Here is a 21507-nt window from a genome sequence, read left to right as displayed (position 1 = left end):
CACACATACAAATAAATAATTAACTGGTTCTGCTAGGATGTTAAAAAAAAATATAAACCATATTAACACACCATCTGTACAAAACGTATACAAAGCATAACTAAAAATAAGGGTTAACTCAAAAAAATAAATCTATGTTTTTGATTATGTTACTCATGAAGAATGTAGTTACTAGCTAAGTCTAATCAAGAATCTATCACTCTCCACCTTAAAAATATCCACTGATTTGGCCTCCACAGCCGTCTGTGGCAAAGAATTCCGCATTAAAGAAAATTCATCTCATCTGCTTTCTGAAGGTACATCCTTTTATTCTGAGGCTATGGCCTCTGGTCCTAGTAATAACATTCTTTCTATTTAATCTAATAAAAAAAACCTTTTCCATTGATGTAACAATACTTGCAAATGCTTCCTGAACACTGTGAGAAACCAGTTATTATACTTATGATACTCAAATGGTTCTCTGTGCCTACATATCCAAATGACTACACATCCAAATGACTAAATATCCAAATGTCTAAATATCCAAAAGATTTTAAGTTGTATGGTTATAGGCTAATATGCCAGAAAAGCAGGATATTTTACTCAATTAATTATTTATATATATATATAATTTATATTGGATATACGGTCATCGGCCTTCTATCCACCCAAGGCCAAGCACAGTATGCCCTTTGATCAGTGATTTTATTTTTATTTATTTATAGCCCAGCTGACATGCGACATCAGTCCTTGCATGCTAACAAAATGCTTCCCAGTGGAACCCCTTCCAGCTATTTGGAAATAGGCTGTTAAATGTTAGAAGTTAAATGTAAGAGTCCACAGCAATATTAATATTTAAATGGGATTCCCAAGATTTTTTTTATTTGAAGAGGTTTCAATAGGACTGAATCAACATCAGCAATGTGTCAATATTTAAATAATGAAAGACTTGAGACCCATTCAATGATGTTGAGCAAAGCAAAAACTTATTACTGCTAGACCTCTTATGGTGAATATCACTTGTTCGTTCACTAATCTCCTCAACGTGATCCCTGTCGTTACAATCCAGTGCTAGATTTTTACAAAGCCAGCAAACTAAGATTTCACTTGAATTAAGTTAGCATGTACTGCTATATTGTTTGTGAAGAAGAGTTCCAAACTTCTTTGTGTGAATAATTATTTCTTAACATTTCACAAGTGTTCTTGTTTTGATAGGAAGATTGTTGTTGCAGACTCCATGACCAGTAATTCAAGTTCTCTTTATATAACAGGCCTGGAATTTATCTGCCACAGTTCTTCCATTCATTTAATCTATCAGTCTCTGTTTGTGTACCTGTCAATGGCAAGTTTGGACAGATTGTTTTCTAATACGCTTTCTAAAAATTACTAAATAGACTGATTACTTGAATTCACGCAGAGATTCTTGTGGGAAACGATGAGTCACTTATTCCACTTTGAGAATATCTCTCTTATCCCTGTTTTCTGGCATCTATGTACATCTCATCAAATCAATACTTTCCCTTCAATTAAATGTGCTTCTTAGTTGGAGCCATCTATGTGCCACAGTCATTGGTCCAAGTCAAGCCTTAGCCCATTTTGTCCATGCCAACCTAGATGCCGACCTGAGCTGGACCCATTTGCCTGTATATGGCCCATATCCCTCTAATCCTTTTCCATTCATGTACCCGCCCAAGTGTCTTTCATGTATTGTGATATACTCACCTCTATCATTTCCTTTGGCAGCTCATTCCAGGCATCCACCACCCATTGTGTGTAAATACTTACCCCATCGGTCCCCTTTAAATCTTTTCCAACTGACCTTAAAACTATGCTCTCAAGTTCTAGATTCCCCTACTTTGGGAAAATGACTGTGACCATCCACCTTATTAATGTCCTTCTGCTCCTCTATTAGAAGATTGACGGGGGATCTTATAGAAACTTACAAAATTCTTAAGGGGTTGGACAGGCTAGGTGCAGGAAGATTGTTCCCGATGTTGGGGAAGTCCAGAACAAGGGGTCACAGTTTAAGGATAAGGGGGAAATCTTTTAGGACCGAGATGAGGAAAACATTTTTCACACAGACAGAATTCTCTGCCACAGAAAGTAGTTGAGGCCAGTTCAATGGCTGTATTTAAGAGGGAGTTAGATATGGCCCTTGTGGCTAAAGGGATCAGGGGGTATGGAGAGAAGGCAGGTACAGGATACTGAGTTGGATGATCAGCCATGATCATATTGAATGGCGGTGCAGGCTCGAAGGGTCGAATGGCCTACTCCTGCACCTATTTTCTATGTTTCTATGTTTCTATGCTCCTCAGAATAAAAGGACGTACCTTTAGAAAGGAGATGAGATAGTATTTCTTTAGTCAGAGGGTGGTGAAAGGGTGTGGAATTCTTTGCCACAGACGTCTGTGGAGGCCAAGTCAGTGGATATTTTTAAGGCGGAGATTGCAGATTCATGATTAGCAAAGGTGTCAGGGGTTACGGGGAAAGGCTGGAAAATGGAGTTGAAAGGGAAAGACAGATCAGTCATGATTGAATGGCAGAGTAGACTTGATGGGCCGAATAGCTTAATTCTGCTCCAAGAACTTATTAACTAATGATTTTATAACCCTCTAAGGCCATCATCAGCCTCCCCCGCTTCAGGGAAAACAGTCCCAGCCTATCCAGTCTCTCCTTCTATTTCAAACCCTCCAGTCCTGCAACATCCTTGCAAATCTTTTCTGTACTCTCCCTAGCGTAATCCCATTCTTCCTATGGTGACCAGAACTGCACACAATGCTACGTTCAGTCTCACCAAGTTCAGTCTCACTCAATGTCCCAACAGATGAAGGCAACCTTGCCATACACCTCTTCACTATACCAACTCTGTCGCCATTTTCAGGGAATAACGTATTTGTACCCCAAGATCTCCGATCTACCACCTTTCTTAATGTCCTGCCATTCACTGTGTATGTCCCAGTCTGGCTAAATATCCAAACATGTATTACTTCACACATTGGACTTTAAGTCATCTGCTATTCCTTTGCCCACTTTCCCAGTTCATCTAGATCCCGATGTAACCCTGGTCATTGTTTCTCATTGTCCATTACACCGTCAGTATTGGTGTCATCCACAAACTTAGTCATGCCACCTATTTTATCATTCAAATCATTACTAAATATGGTGATCAACAAGAGGCCCATCACTGATCTCGACAGGCACACCTCTAACTACAAGTCTCCAATCTGAAATACAATACTACTGTCACTCTCTAACTCCTACCACAAATTTAATGTTCCAATTTAAGATAACTAAGCCATTAACAAGCCCCCCCCAATTCCCCCCACCCACCCTCTCTCTGCCCTCTCCCATCTATATTCCTTCCTCTGGGTTTACAATTCAGACCTCTTCGAGCCTTTTCTCACATGTTTTGTCTCTTCATCTCTGTCCAACCATCAACCTATCAAAATCGCCCCTCCCCTATATCCACATATCACTTGCCAGGCTTTGTCCTGGCCCCCACCTCTCTTCCAGTTATCAACCCCCCCCCCCCCCCCCCCCCCCCCCCCACCCATCAGTCTGAAGAAAAGTCCTGACCCAATAAGTCACTTATCCTTGTTCTCCGGAGATGCTGACTGACCTGCTGAGTTACTCCAGCAATTTCCGTATTTTATGTGACCCATTACGAACCTTGCATTTTTTTAAACGTCAGGTTCATTTAACAAAAATTACCTTAAGGTCAGTGATGCACAAAGGGAGAACATGGTACAATCATGGTGTGGGCAGTGAGGCTACTAGTTTGAATCATCATGTAGTCTGCACACTATTTATTGGTATTGCTCACCGTCAGAATTAAGGGACAAAATACCAAAATAATTTAAGCCAGCAACAGAAGAAATCATAAAAAAATAATGCACATTTTTGTCTGACTTACTGAGTACTTTCTACAATGTCAAAAAAGTTGCTGAATCTTTTGCTTTTATGCTTATCTGACTACTTACTTTCAGGGTTGTAATCGAACATGGTTGAGACATTGGGCTAAGAAGATAAATAATCATAAGATCATAAGTGAGAGGAGCAGAATTAGACCATTTGGCCCATCAAGTCTACTCCATCATTCATTCATGGCTGATCTATCTATCTCTCCCTCCTAACCCAATTTTCCTGCCTTTTCCCCACAACCTCGAAGACCTGTAATGAGCCCTACAGCACATTACTGAGGCCAAAAATGACCAGTATAATCTGAAAGATTTTACTAGGATATTGCCTGTATTGGAAGACTTTAGTCGAGGGGAAAGACTAGATGGGCTGGATTTATTTTCCTTGCATCAAAGGAGGTTGAGGGGTGACCTTATAGAGGGATATAAAATTGTAAGAGGCATAGATAGGGTAGATAGTCAATCTCAATAGTCAATTTTCCCATGAGAAGAGTATTAAAAACAAGGGATTTGACTGAGAAGACTAATTACACAAAACAAAATTGATATCTGCAATTATTGGCCAGTGGAGGTGGTGGAATCAGATAAAGTTACTCGGTTTAAGAGACATTTATACAGGCACTAGGCAAGGCACTGAAGGATAGGGACCTATTGAGGGCAAATGAGATTAGTATGAATAGGCAAAAAACGGGCATGGCCATGTGAGCTGAATGACCTATTCTGCACTGAACCACTCTATGACTCCACATAAAGAATAAAGATTAGATAAAGGTATCTTGAGTTTCCAATCTAGTCGACTTTATTAATGAATACCACCTGTAATTTATTGACCCACAACCAAGACTAAACAGAATTGGAAGGCACTCCAAACTTTCCATAACCATCACCAGCCTATGCCTCAGCAATAGGTTCGTTCATACATCCAGATCTTAAAAGATTTTCTACGGACTTCCAGAGTGCCTTACCACCCAAAAGGCCCATTGATCATGCTTTCAAGCAGGTAATAATTTGATTTAAAGGACCCCCATGCTTAAATTCCACAGGGCCATTGAGAAACCCCAGTTTTCTTGACCTGACAACAGTTACCTGCCCTACATAGAAGGTGCCTCCAGTTTAAATTCAAGATCTAACTTTAAAACGTACGTGATTGTTTCTTGATCCATGTTTCAATTACAAAATAATATTTTACGTACTTTTTGATCTTTGTTAGAGCAAGTAGCTTACCTCTTGCATTTTTACTTTTTGCAGATCGGCTGCCTGGGTGATTTCCTTTGAAGGGTCCACTTTCTTTTCTGTGCTGATCACTTTTGATGGTACAGACACGGTAGTGTTCTGCACTGCAGGTTTTGGCTTTGTTTTAGCTGACTGTGACCTGTTTGGGTCTGCAGTCTGGGAAAGCTTCTGGGGCTCAGTGTGTCCAGGATGCATTTGCTGCGTTTGCTGTTTACCTACAACCAACGGACCTTGCTGTTTTGTTGGTGTGGACTGTTTTGTTAACTTCAGTGTTGACGGTCCCTTCTGCGGTGAGAATTGTTGACCTGCTGCTGGAGGGACCTGCTGCTGAATTTGTTGCACAGATCCAACTTGCTGCTGTTGACTGCTCCCTTTCCTTTGTTGCATACTGGCACCCATTTGCCCTTGCGGGTGTGATGATAATGCTGGTTGTGGTTTTAAAGCAGATGGTGGGGCAGGAAGAGACGCATCTCCTAAATTCCCAGACATTAGCCGCAGAGTCTGACAGTTCAGGCAGAGCCACTCTTTTTTCTGCAGGAGGAAGGAAAATAAAAAATGGCGTTAGAAGATTCAGAAGACAATCCATACCTGTGCATAAGCCATACATTTTATAATTTTGTGATTTGTGTTTGGATCTGCACAAAATATTCAGTGAAATTTAAGGTCCCTGATTTATGCCCATCACTGTCATTATAGCATAACATTTATTGATGTGATTGTAGTGCCTGTATTCCCAGCGATACCTTATCTGTGCTATTTGCAGTGATCATGCATGTAACCCATATATTTGTTCTGTCCTTTCTAAGCCAGGCAAGTGATAAAACATCCAATATTATTGACCTGCAGAGATTTATCTTTTTCAAATTTCTAGCATCCATAACATTTTGTCATAAAGTGACAAAAGTTATATAGCACAGATACATGCCTTTCAATCCACTGAGTTTGTACTGGCCATGAAGCATTCACTGATATTAATCTTGCACTCATTTTATTCTCAACACATTTCCATCAAGTTTCCCGAGATTCTACCACTCATCTACACGTAGTGGACAATTTACAGTTGATTGTGTAAGAAATGACCATTTTTGCCTGCCATCCCTTCTTTCCTTCCCATTTTTCTGTAGTTGTACGGGCCACTTATGCTTAAGATAGTATATTATCGTCATGTCTGGATATTTCGAGTATTATCTTTTTGTATGCCAGTGGGCGGGATTATATACGTAGATGGACGTGTCTACATCTGAGGAGGCTAGTGCAGACTCATAGATTGGGAGTTTTAGTTTGCCTCGAGGGATGGTGAAGACAACAGCCACCACACGACCACAAGACAAACGATTATTGCTACAAGACTCATTTGTACTCGACACGACACGGATGAAATGATTAGTAAGAACAAAAATTTATATGAATCATTTCTTTGTTTTGTACTACTTCAATAAAAGACCAATTAATCAAGAAACAGCGACTGGAAGATTTGTTTTTGCTATCTGCTTGTGCGTAAGCTATATCACCACCACATCCCCGAGTAGTAATGGCTATCAAAGTTGGACATTGAGAAAGTTAAGAAATTGCCATTACAGTAGTGTTTGACGCTACAACATTACATAGATTGAACACAGCATTAGCATGTCAAAGAAGGTTAATCTTATTTTAACTATCCCCATAATTTCACCCCAGAAAAATTCCCTTTCGACCACCTATCGCACTCTCATACTTTCTCTGTAACGGAGGTTAATTAGCTTCATATTTTCATAATCATGAAAATGGTTTACAGACCTAAAATGTTAACTATTTCTCTTTTCATAAATGCTGTCTGACCAGCTGAGTTTTATTAGCATTTTCTGTTTATACATTCCAGTTCCTGCAGTTATTTTTATTTTCAATGTCAATTAACTTAACAATTGCCTGTCTTTTGTGGGACAGAAACAGAGCACCCATGCAATTGCAGATAGAACATTCAAGCTCCACACAGACAGTGCTAGAGGTCAGGATTGAACACGAGTCATAGTAGTTGTGAAGCAGCAGGTTCAGTAGCTGTTCCATTGTGCTGCCCTTTCATGTCACATGAGGACAACCATAAATTATTATTTCACTTGAAATGTAAAAACTGAATAGAATACTACTTCCATAGCAAGACCAACTGATTGCCAAATTCTCCTCATAACATTAAAATAATATTACACTAGACTGAGTGGGACACGTTGGGACCCATGTTCACACGGGAGGGCTGGTCCCCCAACACAATATTCCACCTCTCCACCAATTCCAAGGCAGTTGGGGGAAAGGCGAGGATCGGTGAAGTCAATGGTCATGGTCTGCGGCCGGCCAAAAGTGCAGGTAACGGTCATCGGTGGTGGCAGTAGGCACGACCTGGAAGTGGCTGAGGAAGCTGTGTGGACCAGCAGTAGTGGCAGAAGTTCCGGTCAGGGAGGGGGAGTGAACTGGGGGCAGCGTAAGTGCAGCTGGTTCTGCAAGTGACCATGGACGAGGTGCAAGCTGGGGGCAGTCGTCGGTATGTCAGTCTGCTATAACCAAAATCCATCATAAAGGGATGGGCTAAAACAAGGGTTTACTGTAGAAACTTTTGACTCATTTCTTTCATGTTTTTAATGCTCTCTAAATTTAGAAAGTGACATTCACTGCAGTTTTGTCATTGAGATTTCGATAAATTTTACTTTGTCCATTTGAAATGAGAATCACAAATACCAATCAATTCCTTGCAAATGTAGGCTTTGCCTGGAGAGCATTTTCAGCCATGGGACTGGCAGATGCAAATGTCAGACAGAACAGTCTGAGATGATAAATTAAGGCCATCACATGAGAAGTATATTAAGGAAGTCATGTACAGATGTAAGGATTTTTTTTGGTAATGTAATATTTTGGCATCAAGAATTCTCATCTGCCTGCCAAAGGATCCATATCACTTCTTTCCGTACATATCCTTGTGCCTATCTAAGAGCCTCTTAAATGTCATTAACATATTTGCCTCCACCACCAACCCTGGCAGTCCTTCCAGGCACCCGCCATTCTCCACGTAAAAAACCTTGCCCCGTACATCATCATATTATAGCATATCGATATATCCTTATAACTATAAAATCCTGATCTTGGATGTGTGTGGGTGTGTGTGTGTATATAATCGCATCTGCTCGAAAAAAGACGCCCAAACGGTATAATGTTTACGTATTCCAATAGAGATTTATCCCGTGGACTCTGAAATTGCCTCATCTGAAAAATTCATGCATTATTTCTCGAGTTATTAATCAAAATGTTCACAAATCTCAAATAACTTAGAAAATAAAACCGCTGGTTTTGGCTGATGACGTCAGATTCAGATTCAAATTTAATTGTCATTGTCAGTGTACAGTACAGAGACAACGAAATGCATTTAGCATCACCCTTGAAGAGCGACATAGCAAACGATTTGAATAAAAAATAATAAGTGTCCGTGGCCGTGGGGGGGGGGGTGGTGATTGGCAGTCACCGAGGACGTGATGACATCACAATGGCTGCACGCTGTGTCCACGTGCTGCGAGTGACGTTGTTCGGCCGTGCCACTCGCAAACCCAGCCCGGGTGTTCACAAATATGAAAGACCTTTGAAATAAATCACACTGTCTTCTTGCTCGCGCTGTGAGTGAAGTCACCCCTCGACCACTCCTCCCTGTTCTCGGGCCCTGCCTGGAGCCTGCAGCCTGCAGCAAGGGAGCCAGCAGCGAGGGAGTATTGCATTTGGGCACCAACTCTCCCCTCTGACTACGCACCCCCCCACCCCTCAAACTCTACCCCCTCCCTCTCGGCGCCCCTCACGCTCCCCTCACTGCCCCCCACACCTCCCGTGGGGGCAACGGGTAGTGGACGGGTGCGTTTTGCAGCCGGGAGTATTGCGTTCGGGAACTAGTCCTCCCCGTGACGACGCGCCCCCCCCCCACCCCTCAAACTCAACCCCCCTCCATCTCTGACCTCCCCCCGCTCCATCTCTGCTCCCTCACGCTCCTTCTTGCCTCACCTCTCTCCCCCTCCGTCTCTGCCACCTCAAGCTCCCTCTCTTCCCCCCTCCCTCCCTGCCCCCCTCAAGCTCCCCCTCTCCCTGCCCCCCTCACGTTCTCTCTCTCCCCCCCCCCCCCCCCACCAACGGGTCCCACTTTAGTCTAGTAACTATTAAAAGTCTGATCTTGTATGTGGATGTGTGTGTGACTATAATCACATCATCGCTAAAAATCTACGCGGCAACGATAAAACATTTTTTCTCCGTGGAGACCCTGGGAGTCCAAAATCAACTTATCTGAAATTCATGCCTTATTTCTCGAGTTATTACTGAAAATGTTCAAAAATATGACAAAACTTTGAATATACAAACGACTGCTTTTTGCTGATGACGTCACAATGGGTCTGCGTGCCGTCTTCCTCGCGCCGCGATAGACATCAACCCCCCCGACCACTCCCTACTACTCCCCCCCCCCCCCCCCCCCGTTATTCAAAAGAAGCAGCCGGAGATGAAGTTGGGCGGTGGATTGAAGACCAAAGATCATAGCTGAAGACCGCGGCAGCCCAACTCGTGGTCCTTTGGCCTTTCTCCCCCCGCCCCGGCCTCTCTACTACTCCCCACCCCCCCCCCCCCCCCCCCCCCCCCCCACACCCCCCCCCCCCCCCCCCCTGCGTGGTCCACTGGGCATGCCCCACAGGCTTGCTATTTGCAAAATATGATGCAAAGAAAAGAGCATAATCTGATTGTATCTGCCGCGTTAACTTATTTGGTCTCACCCTCACAGATATTTGACTGTATCCAGTCCATCCCTGCCCCGCCCTCTCCATAAACTAAGTTACTTCTCTCTTTCCAAACTCTGACGATGGATCTTGGACCTGAAATGTTAACCGTTTCTATTTACAAAGATATTTCTTGCATTTCCAATGTCAAATTTCCAACATCAGTTAGTTTTTAAGTTTCAAGAGATCTGGTAAATTGCCTTGGGATGATTACAACTATATCAGATTGATTTGTAGGCCAGTTCAGTCCCGTTAAATATCATTTTCCAGATCATTGTGAGATGATCTTTATATGGTTGGGTGTAACCTTACCCACAAGAAATTGGCAACTTTGTTAATGTCATGGTTTGATACAACTGAGTGACTTATTAAGGCATTTTAACATCATCCACAATTCTGCAAGCCCCAGGGTGCATACAGGTGGACCAGATAAGGATGGTAGATTTCCTCCCTTGAAGGATGTTAATGAATCACATTGGTTTTTATGACAATCTGGCATTTTAACGACCATAATTACAAAGAGAAGCGATTTTAAACTTTAATTCATGGACTAAATTTAAATTCCACAACTGCATGGTGGGTTTTGAACTCAGGTTCTTGAATTGTTAGTCCAAGTCTCTGGGTTATGTAACCATAGAACTATCGTTGTATCTGTGTGTCCATCTGTCTCCCTTTGACTTGGAGGGTACACAGTAAACTGAGGATTCTGATATTATCTAACCTTGTAATTTGAAGTCTAAAGAATCTAGTCATCATTGTAGCTCGCTTTTCAAATGACTCCTTTAGTTACATAAAAACCCATTGTCCAATGCAAACAGCTGCACACTGTATGCCTGCCAAATCCTGTATCGACAATGAATCATTTTGTTGTCATTGTTGCAAAGAAGACAGGAATCACGAATATCTTAAATTGTGAATTGCATTAAGTTTTAGAAACCTCTGCCAAATCCATCTGCAATTACACAATAATTGACAGTAGAGGAATTCAGTAAATTACAGCCGACTAACTACAGATTCAATGTGCATGTCATTTGTTTCATTCACTGTCAAAGGTTGCAAAAATTATTTTGTGCACATTTAATCAAGCATGTTATGACACATTTGAAATGAGAACTGCAGCCAATGACAGCATTGGCATCAGAGATCGACAGTGTACATTGGTACACAAAGGTATGTCCTGCAGCATTTTCCCCTCATATTTCAAATTTGAAAACCAGACACAAAGTGCTAAAGTAACTCAGCAGGTTAGACAGCATGTCCGGAGAACATGTAGAGGTGAGGTTTTGGTTTAGGACCCTCCTTCAGACTCCGAAGAAGAAGAAGGATTCCAACCGAAAACATTATCTAGCCATGTTCTCTAGAGATGCTGCCTCGCCCGCTGAGTTACTCCAGCACTTTGTGCCTTTTTTTATCAAACAGCATCCGCAGTTTTTATGTCTACGTTGAAAATTGAGACATCTTTTGATGAATACTTTTGAAAATAGACGACCAAAAATGGTTGTTTTAGAATGGACATCTGTGAGCAATGTTAGCAATATTATGCATCTCATGCTTGATAATGGTAAACTGGCTTTGAGGCTGGTAAATGGAAAGTCATCCAGCTCAACAATGGAGTTGACAGAGACATAGCTCAAATTCCAGGTTATTCATTTTCTTTCTCTCAGCCAAGACTCGGTGCTGACAATAACAATGGATACTTCAGAGTTAGGTAGCAACTGTGTTAAAAATTAGATTACAGACAAAGTAATGGTCAGAATTTTCTTATCATCACCATTGCCCTTGTAAAACAAATCTACCGTAGACCTCAAGGGTGTGGATTACCTTTCTGATGTTGATTGCTGTCAGTGATCAGATGCAAGAAATCTTTAGCATCTCACAATTATCATGTTATCAAGCAATCACATCGAAAATGTCAGACAAAAAAATAGCAAATAAAATGAATTGCTTAACTAGGAATTGATCTGTTTGCATTCAAGCATGATCCAAACTCTTACACTCTGTGTCACGGGCCAGTCTGGTCTCTCTGTCATCAGCCATTTATAGTCAAGTCAAGTCAAGTCAAGTTTATTCATCACATACACATACGAGATGTGCAGTGAAATGAAAAGTGGCAATGCTTGCGGACTTTGTGCAAAAAGACAAACAAACAAACAACCAAACAAACTACAAACAGAATGGAACAGAATCATATTCTTTTACACATTAAATATTGTGCGCGGCGGAAGGAAAAAGGGTAAAAACAGCAATTTTAAAAAAAAGCAGTGGAGTGGTACAGTAAAAGTTAGTCCCTGGTGAGATAGGAGTTTACAGTCCTAATGGTCTCTGGTAAGAAACTCCTTCTCAACCTCTCCGTTCTCACAGCATGGCAACAGAGGCGTTTGCCTGACCGTAGCAGCTGGAACAGTCTGTTGCATGGGTGGAAGGGGTCTCCCATGATTTTATTGGCTCTGGAATTGCACCTCCTGATGTATAGTTCCTGCAGGGGGGCGAGTAAAGTTCCCATAGTGCGTTCGGCCGAACGCACTGCTCTCTGCAGAGCCTTCTTGTCCTGGGCAGGGCAATTCCCAACCCAGATGGAAATATTTCCGGACCAGATGCTTTCCACAGCCGCTGAGTTGAAGCACTGGAGGATCCTCGGAGACACTCTGAATTTCCACAATTGCCTGAGGTGGTAAAGGCACTGCCTTGCCTTACTCACGAGTGCTGTGGCGTGTGATGTCCATGTCATATCCTCAGAGATGTGGACTCCCAGATATTTAAAACAGTTCACCCTATCCACAGGATCCCCATTTATCCTCAATGGAGTGTACGTCCTCGGATGATGTGCCCTCCTAAAGTCCACGATCAACTCCTTAGTTTTTTTGATGTTCAAGAGGAGGCTGTTGTCCTGACACCAGAGTGCCAGATCAGCCACCTCCTCCCGGTAGGCCTTCTCATCGTTGTCTGAGATCAGGCCCACCACCACAGTGTCATCAGCAAACTTGATTATTGAGTTGGAGCTGAACCTAGCCACACAGTCATGTGTGTACAGGGAGTACAATAAGGGGCTGAGGACGCAACCCTGGGGCGATCTTGTGCTCAGGGTGAGGGACTTTGATGTATTCCCTCCCATCTTGACTACCTGGGGCCTGGCGGTGAGAAAGTCCAGGGCCCAGGCACACAGGGGGATATTGAGCCCTAATTCCAGAAGCTTCTCGGCCAGTCTTGTGGGGACTATCGTGTTGAAGGCTGAACTGAAGTCTATGAACAGCATCCACACGTAGCCCCCCTTTGGCTGTCAAGATGAGAGAGAGCGGTGTGCAAAACCTGGGAGCATTTCATGACTACCGAGGTGAGGGCCACCGGACGGTAGTCATTCAGGCAGGCTGGGGAGGCATTTTTTGGTACCAGTACAATGATGGATTTTTTTAAGCTACCTTTCCAAAGTAGCTCAAAGAATAGCACCTCATCTTGTGGCAAGGCGGGTTAAAGTCTTGCAAATTCAACCGTTCAATGTTTTCAGATAATGATTTGGCTTTTTTATTTTAAATTACTCCAGACCCAATGACCAGTCTCTTTATCTGTTCCATTACTGTGCATTTAATTGACACCATCATCTATTTTTTTCCTTTACCTGCCATGGTTATTACCTGAATTATTTTCTGCTTTCTCCCCCTTTGGCTGATTGCATATTGTTTTCCTCCATGATGCTTCCTGACCGGCTGAGTATTTCAGACAGTTTTCCTTTTGTTGTATTTAATGTGTTAATATTTTATGTGCAAAATGAAACCGGAACATATGTAAGGTTAAGATAGGAATTTAAATAAATATAGATAACTTCATAACAGTGAAAATATACAATTTCAAGATCTAATTTATGCTCAAATATTTAATGAGGAAATTGCAATCTGTTAAAACATTGTTTTTAGTAGTTATAGTCTCTGGAATACTTACAAAGCAAATAAAAATTGATGTGCATGTCAAGACAACATTTTTTTCCCAGTGCAAGCAAAATTGGTCACAAATGAAGCTTTGCTCCGATTATGGATTTCTAAGTGTTTTGCCATTGGCAGTGCATATTGAATAGAGTAGAAAGGCACTGCAGACTGAAACGTCTGCATAACTGCATACACACGCAGCTATGTGCATATAAAAAGTGATACAATGAAGGTGCTGCTAATTTATATCATATCAAAAATAATCAGGGTCAGAGAACACATGTGGAAGTATTTTATGACCCACTAAGAATAGCTTTGTTATTGGACTGACAATTAATTTGTATTTAGGGGAGCTTCTAACCAAGGTAATACAATAATGGAAAGGGATCATGATCTCCATTTGGACTACACCAATCAAAATGACAATGAGGCAATTTTTAAAAGACTGGCGTGTTTGAATGCAAAACCATGTAGGGATTTGGATTTTGAAGATCTTACCATGTATAATTTGACAAGGTTAATTAGTAAGGCATCCCCTAAAGAAGAGTGATCATTATACGATTCGACTTTGCATTACAGCTGTGGCATGCAACTATATTTTAAATGCAGGGTGCTGCATCTACATCCCACAAACTCTTTGAGGACGTCTCACAAGAAACATGCTTTATAAACATTAGCAATCATGTTTGCAAACAAGAATATCATGGTTTATGAGTTCATTCTTCATTGTTAAATATAGTATTCATGGCTTAACAGACTAAACTGCATTTTAATTATTAATTATTACAATACTATCTTGATCGCTGCCTCTCTGCCACCCCCAATGTGACTGCAACCTCTATCTCACATGCTTATTTAAAGGTCGCTATACTTGTATTTGGGTAGGGGAATTCAAAAAGTCAAATGAAAAGCTCTCGTGCCCCGTGTACTGCCGAGGCAGGCCACTTGTTGTACAATACTTTCAGGCGTGCACCACCTCCTACCATACGATAGATACAATAGGCCTTTATGGGCCTGTCTCAGTTAGGCAACTTTTTAGGCGACTGCAGGAGACTATGCAGTCGCCACATGTTCGCGGGTGGTTGCCGGGGAGTCACCTTCTTGGTCGTGAGGAGTTCCCGCATTCTGGGAACTAGTTGCGGCCTCCTTATAGTCACCAAAAATGTTTCAACATGTTGAAAGATTTGTGACGACTAGAATGAAGCCGCCATGGAGAGGAGCGAGAATTCTCGTGCCGTAGGTGGGTCGCGAGGTGGTCCTAGTGGGTTGCCAGGAGATCGATGGTTCTCGTAGGTTGACGGTGCAGGCCCATGGATGATATTGTGGAGGCTTTGACTTACTGGGCACATCTTTTTGATTACAGGATTGCTATCAGCAAAACTGGAGGGCCACTAATGACCACTAATGTATCACTAAAAGGGCAGAAGATGATAAATAAACCAGTCCAGTTAGCTTGGTGTGAGCAAATTAATTGGATAAACGTGCAAACTTTTTGAAAGACACATATTAATCAGGGCAGTCAGCATAGATTTCTTAAGAGTAGCTCCTTTCTGGTTAACAGACAGCTTGTATAAAAATATAAAGGCCCATGGGATTTGAAATTGGTTTAATGGCAGGAAGCAAATGCGAATGGTTAGTGTGTGCTTTTGTGACCGACAAACAGTTCCACAGGGGATGGTGCTTCATTCCTTGCTTTTTGTCATATAATAATGATTTGGACAAATATAGGAAACATGGCATATGAAGGTCAAGTAAAAAAATAATGAGGATCAGACTCAATCTTATTATATGACACAGCCGGCTTGAGGGGCTCTAACACTATCATTACATTCGACAAAGATACCACCACTGAAATAACGGTTCACAAAGAGTCAGAGCAGAGGAGGTGCTCTCACCAATCACAAGACCAAGGAGTTGATCGTGGAAGGGAAAGCTGAGGATCTATGAACCTGCCTTCATTGACAGGATGGTGGTGGAGAGAGTCAATTACTCAAATTCCTGGGTGTGTACATCCTCTGATGATATTTCCTGGTCTGAGCAACTTGATACAATCACAAAGGTGGCTCATCAATGCCTCAACTTCCTCAGAATTTTGAGGAGATTCTAACATGTTGGGTATCACTATATCATACTTCCATAAGTCAACAATGGAGAGCATACTGACTGGTTACATCATGGCCTGGTTCTGTAACTCAAATACCTAAGAAGTGATTGAGAGGAGGTTTTGAAGGAACAGTTGGCCATACGAAAAGATGCAGGCTACCTACACCCACGACTGGCTGATTTACTGAAATTTCCTGCTGTGCCTTTTTTTAAACAAAGCCTGCGACAAATCTTTCATGGCTGAATCCAGCTTAATTGTGTATCAAAATTATTTGTATTCTTTCAATTCAGATGGTGAAAGTTAATGTGCATATCTACCAGCGCATAACAGTGTTCATAATAATTTCAGCCTCGGACATAATTCAAAGTTGCGTAACAAGAAATTTTATCGTCAATGTATTTTTAATGCTGCTGGTAGAGAAATCATGATCACCACAGCATCCTAGTATGCATGGCAACAAACAAGGAAACTGGATTTTGGATTCATCAACATATTTATCCAGACAGATGTAACTTTATTGGGAAAAAAATAGATTAAAAACATCTTCTGTTATTCATGCCAAAGCTCAGCTAATGTCATGCTGCATATGCACACTGCTGCAAAGCACTGTTTGCAGGAAATGCACCAAAATTCATCTTCAGCAACTTGAATCTTGTGGTCAGTGATCACAGCCCCAAACTCTGATGCAATGCCATTGACTTATACATTAGTAAAGCCCAGGCACATTAATTTAACCCTCTGAAGCTATTTTTTTTCCTCTTAAGACCTTGTAGTACTGTAGCCAGACTTTTAGCGCTGTGTGCTGCAGGTAGGGCTTTAAACTGAAAAAACAATTTACTTTAGGGGAAAGTCACTGACTTAATTACACGGCATTGAGAAAAATGCCAATTGTGTAATGTAGACACAAGGGTCTTCAGATGCTGGTTTACATTGAAAAAATGCATATAGCGTTGGAGTGCTTCAAATTGAAAAACACTGTCTATAAAACAATATTGCTTGCTCTCTCTCTCCCCATTCTCTCTCTCTCTCTCTCCCTTCTATCTCTCTCCCCCATTCTCTCTCTCCCCCATTCTCTCTCTCTCTCTCTCTCATTTCCCCTCTCCTCTCTCTCTCCCTTCTCTCTCTCTCTCCCTCTCTCTCTCCCTCCCTCTCTCTCTCTCTCCCTCCCTTCTCTTCTCTATCCCTCCCTCCCAGCCATGGCTCCAGCCTTCTCTCTCCTCGGGGAGATGCAGTGTTCAATACAGGGAGGGCCACTGATACTAGCCAGTGCCTCCCCAGCCATTGACCTCACCGCATGTCGCTGCCGTATGCCATGCATTGGCACATGCACACTTGACTTCTCGTTTGTAAAGCCGACTCAGTATCAAAGCTGTCCTGGTCCACAGTTCCACTTCATTGTTCAAAGCATTTTTTGATGCAATAAATGCAATTTCCTTCTTTTCACATGTGAGAGATCACAAACTTCAAAGCTATTAAATTCTAATAACGTTTCACTTCCCTCAGACAAAATATCTTTAGTCACATCCCTGATACAACCATTGCCATATTTTTCACCATTGTGATCTTTTCTGTCACCTCCCTGCATGATTTTCTCCTTTCTTTGTAGTAAGTGATATTCAAATCTTTTTCAGGATGTCACAACATGGTTGACAGCCAATAAAGTAATATTGTGGCAGCGTGTTTGCAAATGCAAGCTCCCTCAGGCAGCTATGTGATAATGACTAAATAATCTGTTTTAGTAATTTTAATTGAGAGATCAGCATTGGACAGGGCACTGGGGAAATCCCCACCGCTTTACTTCAAAAATATTTCATAGCATTTTTTACATCATCTGAAGGAACAGATGGGGCCCTGGTTCACATTTTATTCAGAATATGGATTAAATATTATGAAGTATACAAATTAACTATTTCCACCAGGTTAGAGAGGAGAAAATAGGAAAACATGTGTATTGACTGTCATAATGGCTGCTATAATCTATCTAAACAAAGGTTTTATTCATGCTGTTTGCTGTGTATCAGAGAAAATAGCACTGAAGTGGGTAAAGGCATGTTTTTTTTTTAAATTAGACCTTTCAGATGTAATGTGTTACCTATATATAAAGTCAATGAATCTTAACAGAAGATTGAGAAGTGGCAATGTAAGACCGTTTTAAAAGTGGAAGTAATAGAATTTAGTGGACTAATAATTCAGAGATCCTGATCTGAAGATTCAGTCACAAAGACATCATAGAAAACATTCTATTTTATCCCCCCATGTGCCTGCTCTGCCCTTAATTCAAATCACTGCTGATGCTCTGCTGCAATGTCAGTTTATTGCTCAAACTTGACATCTGAGTGAAAAGGGCAGAATAGTGGAAGAATAGGGTCCCTCAGAAACCAAAGCAGTCATATCTGGGTGCAGCTGCAGAAGATGGATAAACTGAGTATTTCTCCTCTGTCTTTACTGCGGAGAAAAACATGAAGGCTACCATATAACCATATAACAATTACAGCACGGAAACAGGCCATCTCGGCCCTACAAGTCCGTGCCGACACAACTTTTTTCCCTTAGTCCCACCTGCCTGCACTCATACCATAACCCTCCATTCCCTTCTCATCCATATGCCTATCCAATTTATTTTTAAATGATACCAACGAACCTGCCGCCACCACTTCCACTGGAAGCTCATTCCACACCGCTACCACTCTCTGAGTAAAGTAGTTCCCCCTCATGTTACCACTAAACTTCTGTCCCTTAATTCTGGTCATGGTCTCTTGTTTGAATCTTCCCTATTCTCAAAGGGAAAAGATTGTCCACATCAACTCTGTCTATCCCTCTCATCATTTTAAAGACCTCTATTAAGTCCCCCCTTAACCTTCTGCGCTCCAGAGAATAAAGACCTAACTTATTCAACCTATCTCTGTAACTTAGTTGTTGAAACCCAGGCAACATTCTAGTAAATCTCCTCTGTACTCTCTCTATTTTGTTGACATCCTTCCTATAATTGGGCGACCAAAATTATACACCATACTACAGATTTGGTCTCACCAATGCCTTGTACAATTTTAACATTACATCCCAGCTTCTATACTCAATGCTCTGATTTATAAAGGCTAGCATACCAAAAGCTTTCTTTACCACCCTATCTATATGAGATTCCACCTTCAAGGAACTATGCACGGTTATTCCCAGATCCCTCTGTTCAACTGTATTCTTCAATTCCCTACCATTTACCATGTACGTCCTATTTTGATTTGTCCTGCCAAGGTGTAGCACCTCACATTTATCAGCATTAAACTCCATCTGCCATCTTTCAGCCCATTTTTCCAAATGGCCTAAATCACTCTGTAGACTTTGGAAATCCTCTTCATTATCCACAACACCCCCTATCTTGGTATCATCTGCATACTTACTAATCCAATTTACCACCCCTTCATCCAGATCATTGATGTACATGACAAACAACAAAGGACCCAACACAGATCCCTGAGGCACCCCACTAGTCACCTGCCTCCAACCCGACAAACAGCCATCCACCATTACCCTCTGGCTTCTCCCATTCAGCCACTGTTGAATCCATCTTGCTATTCCTGCATTTATACCCAACAGTTTAACCTTCTTAACCAACCTTCCATGAGGAACCTTGTCAAAGGCCTTACTAAAGTCCATATAGACAACATCCACTGCTTTACCCTCGTCAATTTCCCTAGTAACCTCTTCAAAAAATTCAAGAAGATTAGTCAAACATGACCTTCCAGGCACAAATCCATGTTGACTGTTCCTAATCAGACCCTGTTTATCCAGATGCTTATATATATTATCTCTAAGTATCTTTTCCATTAATTTGCCCACCACTGAAGTCAAACTAACAGGTCTATAATTGCTAGGTTTACTCTTAGAACCCTTTTTAAACAATGGAACAACATGCGCAGTACGCCAATCCTCGGGGACTATTCCCGTTTCTAATGACATTTGAAATATTTCTGTCATAGCCCCGGCTATTTCTACACTAACTTCCCTCAATGTCCTAGGGAATATCCTGTCAGGACCTGGAGACTTATCCACTTTTATATTTTTCAAAAGTGTCAGTACTTCTTTTACTTTGAAACTCATAGTATCCATAGCTACTCTACTCGTTTCCCTTACCTCACATAATTCAATATCCTTCTCCTTGGTGAATACCGAAGAAAAGAAATTGTTCAATATCTCCCCCATCTCTTTTGGCTCTGCAGATAGCTGCCCACTCTGTCTCTCCAATGGACCAATTTTATCCCTCGTTATCCTTTTGCTATTAATATAGCTGTAGAAACCCTTTGGATTTACTTTCACCTTACTTGCCAAAGCAACCTCATATCTTCTTTTAGCTTTTCTAATTTATTTCTTAAGATTCTTTTTACATTCCTTATACTCCACAAGCACCTCATTTACTTCATGCTGCCTATAATTATTGTAGATCTCCCTCTTTTTCCGAACAAGATGTCCAATTTCCCTTGAAAACCAGGGCTCTTTCCAATTTTTACTGTTTCCTTTCAACCGAACAGGAACATAAAGATTCAGTACTCTTAAAATTTCCCCTTTAAATGTCCTCCAAACCTGGGGCAGTTAATGGAGATGTCTTGAGAACACTCCATGTTATGGTCAAGGAGTAATGGATGTCCTAGTGTATATAAAGGTAGATAAATATCCTGGGCCTGATCAGATATATCCAAGGACATTGATGAGAAGCTAGAGAAGAAAATGCAGGTGGCCTGGCTAAGAGATATGAATCACTGTTAGACATGGACTAGGAGCTGGATGTTAAGGGTGGCTAAAGTTGTGCCTCTATTTAAGGGGGCTTCAAAGAAAAGCTTGGGAACTGTTAACTAGTGGCCTAACATCAGTAGTAGGTAAGTTTAGAGGACTAAGATACATATGCATCTGGATAGACAGGGACTGATTAGGGATAGTCAGCATGGTTTTGTACATGGGAGATTGTGTCTTACGAGTATGAACCCGTTTTTTGAAGAGTTAACAGATAAAAAGTTGATGAAGGTCGCAAGCTGCGCTGCGCTGGTAGATTAGATCGCATGGGATCGAGGGCTAACTGGATAAAGAAGTGGCATGGGATTTGCGGGCTGGGGACCTGTGGCAAGTGGTATGCCTCAGGGATGGGTGATAGGCCCATTGGTGTTTGTGGTTTATATCAATGATTTAGTTGAGAATTTAGAAGACATGATTAGCAAGTTTGCAGATCTAAATAAATTGAGTGGTGTCGTAAACAATTAAGATGGTTGTCAAAAATTGAAGCAATCTTTTGATCAGCTGAAAGTGGGCTGAGGAATGGCTGGTGGAGTTTAATGCAGCCATGTGTGAGGTGTTGCATTTTGGGAAGTCAAATCAGGGCAAGACCTTCATAGTGAATGGTAGGGCCATGAAGAGTGTTTTAGAGCAGAAATACATTAGTGTGCAGGTTCACAGTTCCCTGAAAGTGGCATCACAGGTTTATTGCGTGGTTCAGGTTTGTGATACATTGGCCTTTCCACGGTCACAGTATTAGGAGTTTGTACGTTCACTCCGTGATCTGCGTGGGTTTTCTCCGAGATCTTCGGTTTCCTCCAAAGACGTACAGG

General features: G+C 41.6%; 1 protein-coding gene across 1 annotated transcript in view; it reads right to left on the bottom strand.

The window, feature by feature from the left end:
• LOC129704543 (protein bassoon-like) overlaps nucleotides 1-21507 on the bottom strand; it is a 304297-nt gene that overhangs the window by 152472 nt on the left and 130318 nt on the right. The window contains exon 4 of the mRNA XM_055647724.1: nucleotides 5121-5660. Within this exon, the coding sequence (XP_055503699.1) occupies nucleotides 5121-5660 (540 nt within the window). The remainder of the gene's footprint in view (nucleotides 1-5120; nucleotides 5661-21507) is intronic.

The sequence above is a fragment of the Leucoraja erinacea genome, chromosome 16 (assembly GCF_028641065.1).
Source record: "Leucoraja erinacea ecotype New England chromosome 16, Leri_hhj_1, whole genome shotgun sequence".
In the NCBI taxonomy this organism is placed as follows: domain Eukaryota; kingdom Metazoa; phylum Chordata; class Chondrichthyes; order Rajiformes; family Rajidae; genus Leucoraja; species Leucoraja erinaceus.
This window is presented reverse-complemented; position numbering and strand designations above follow the sequence as displayed.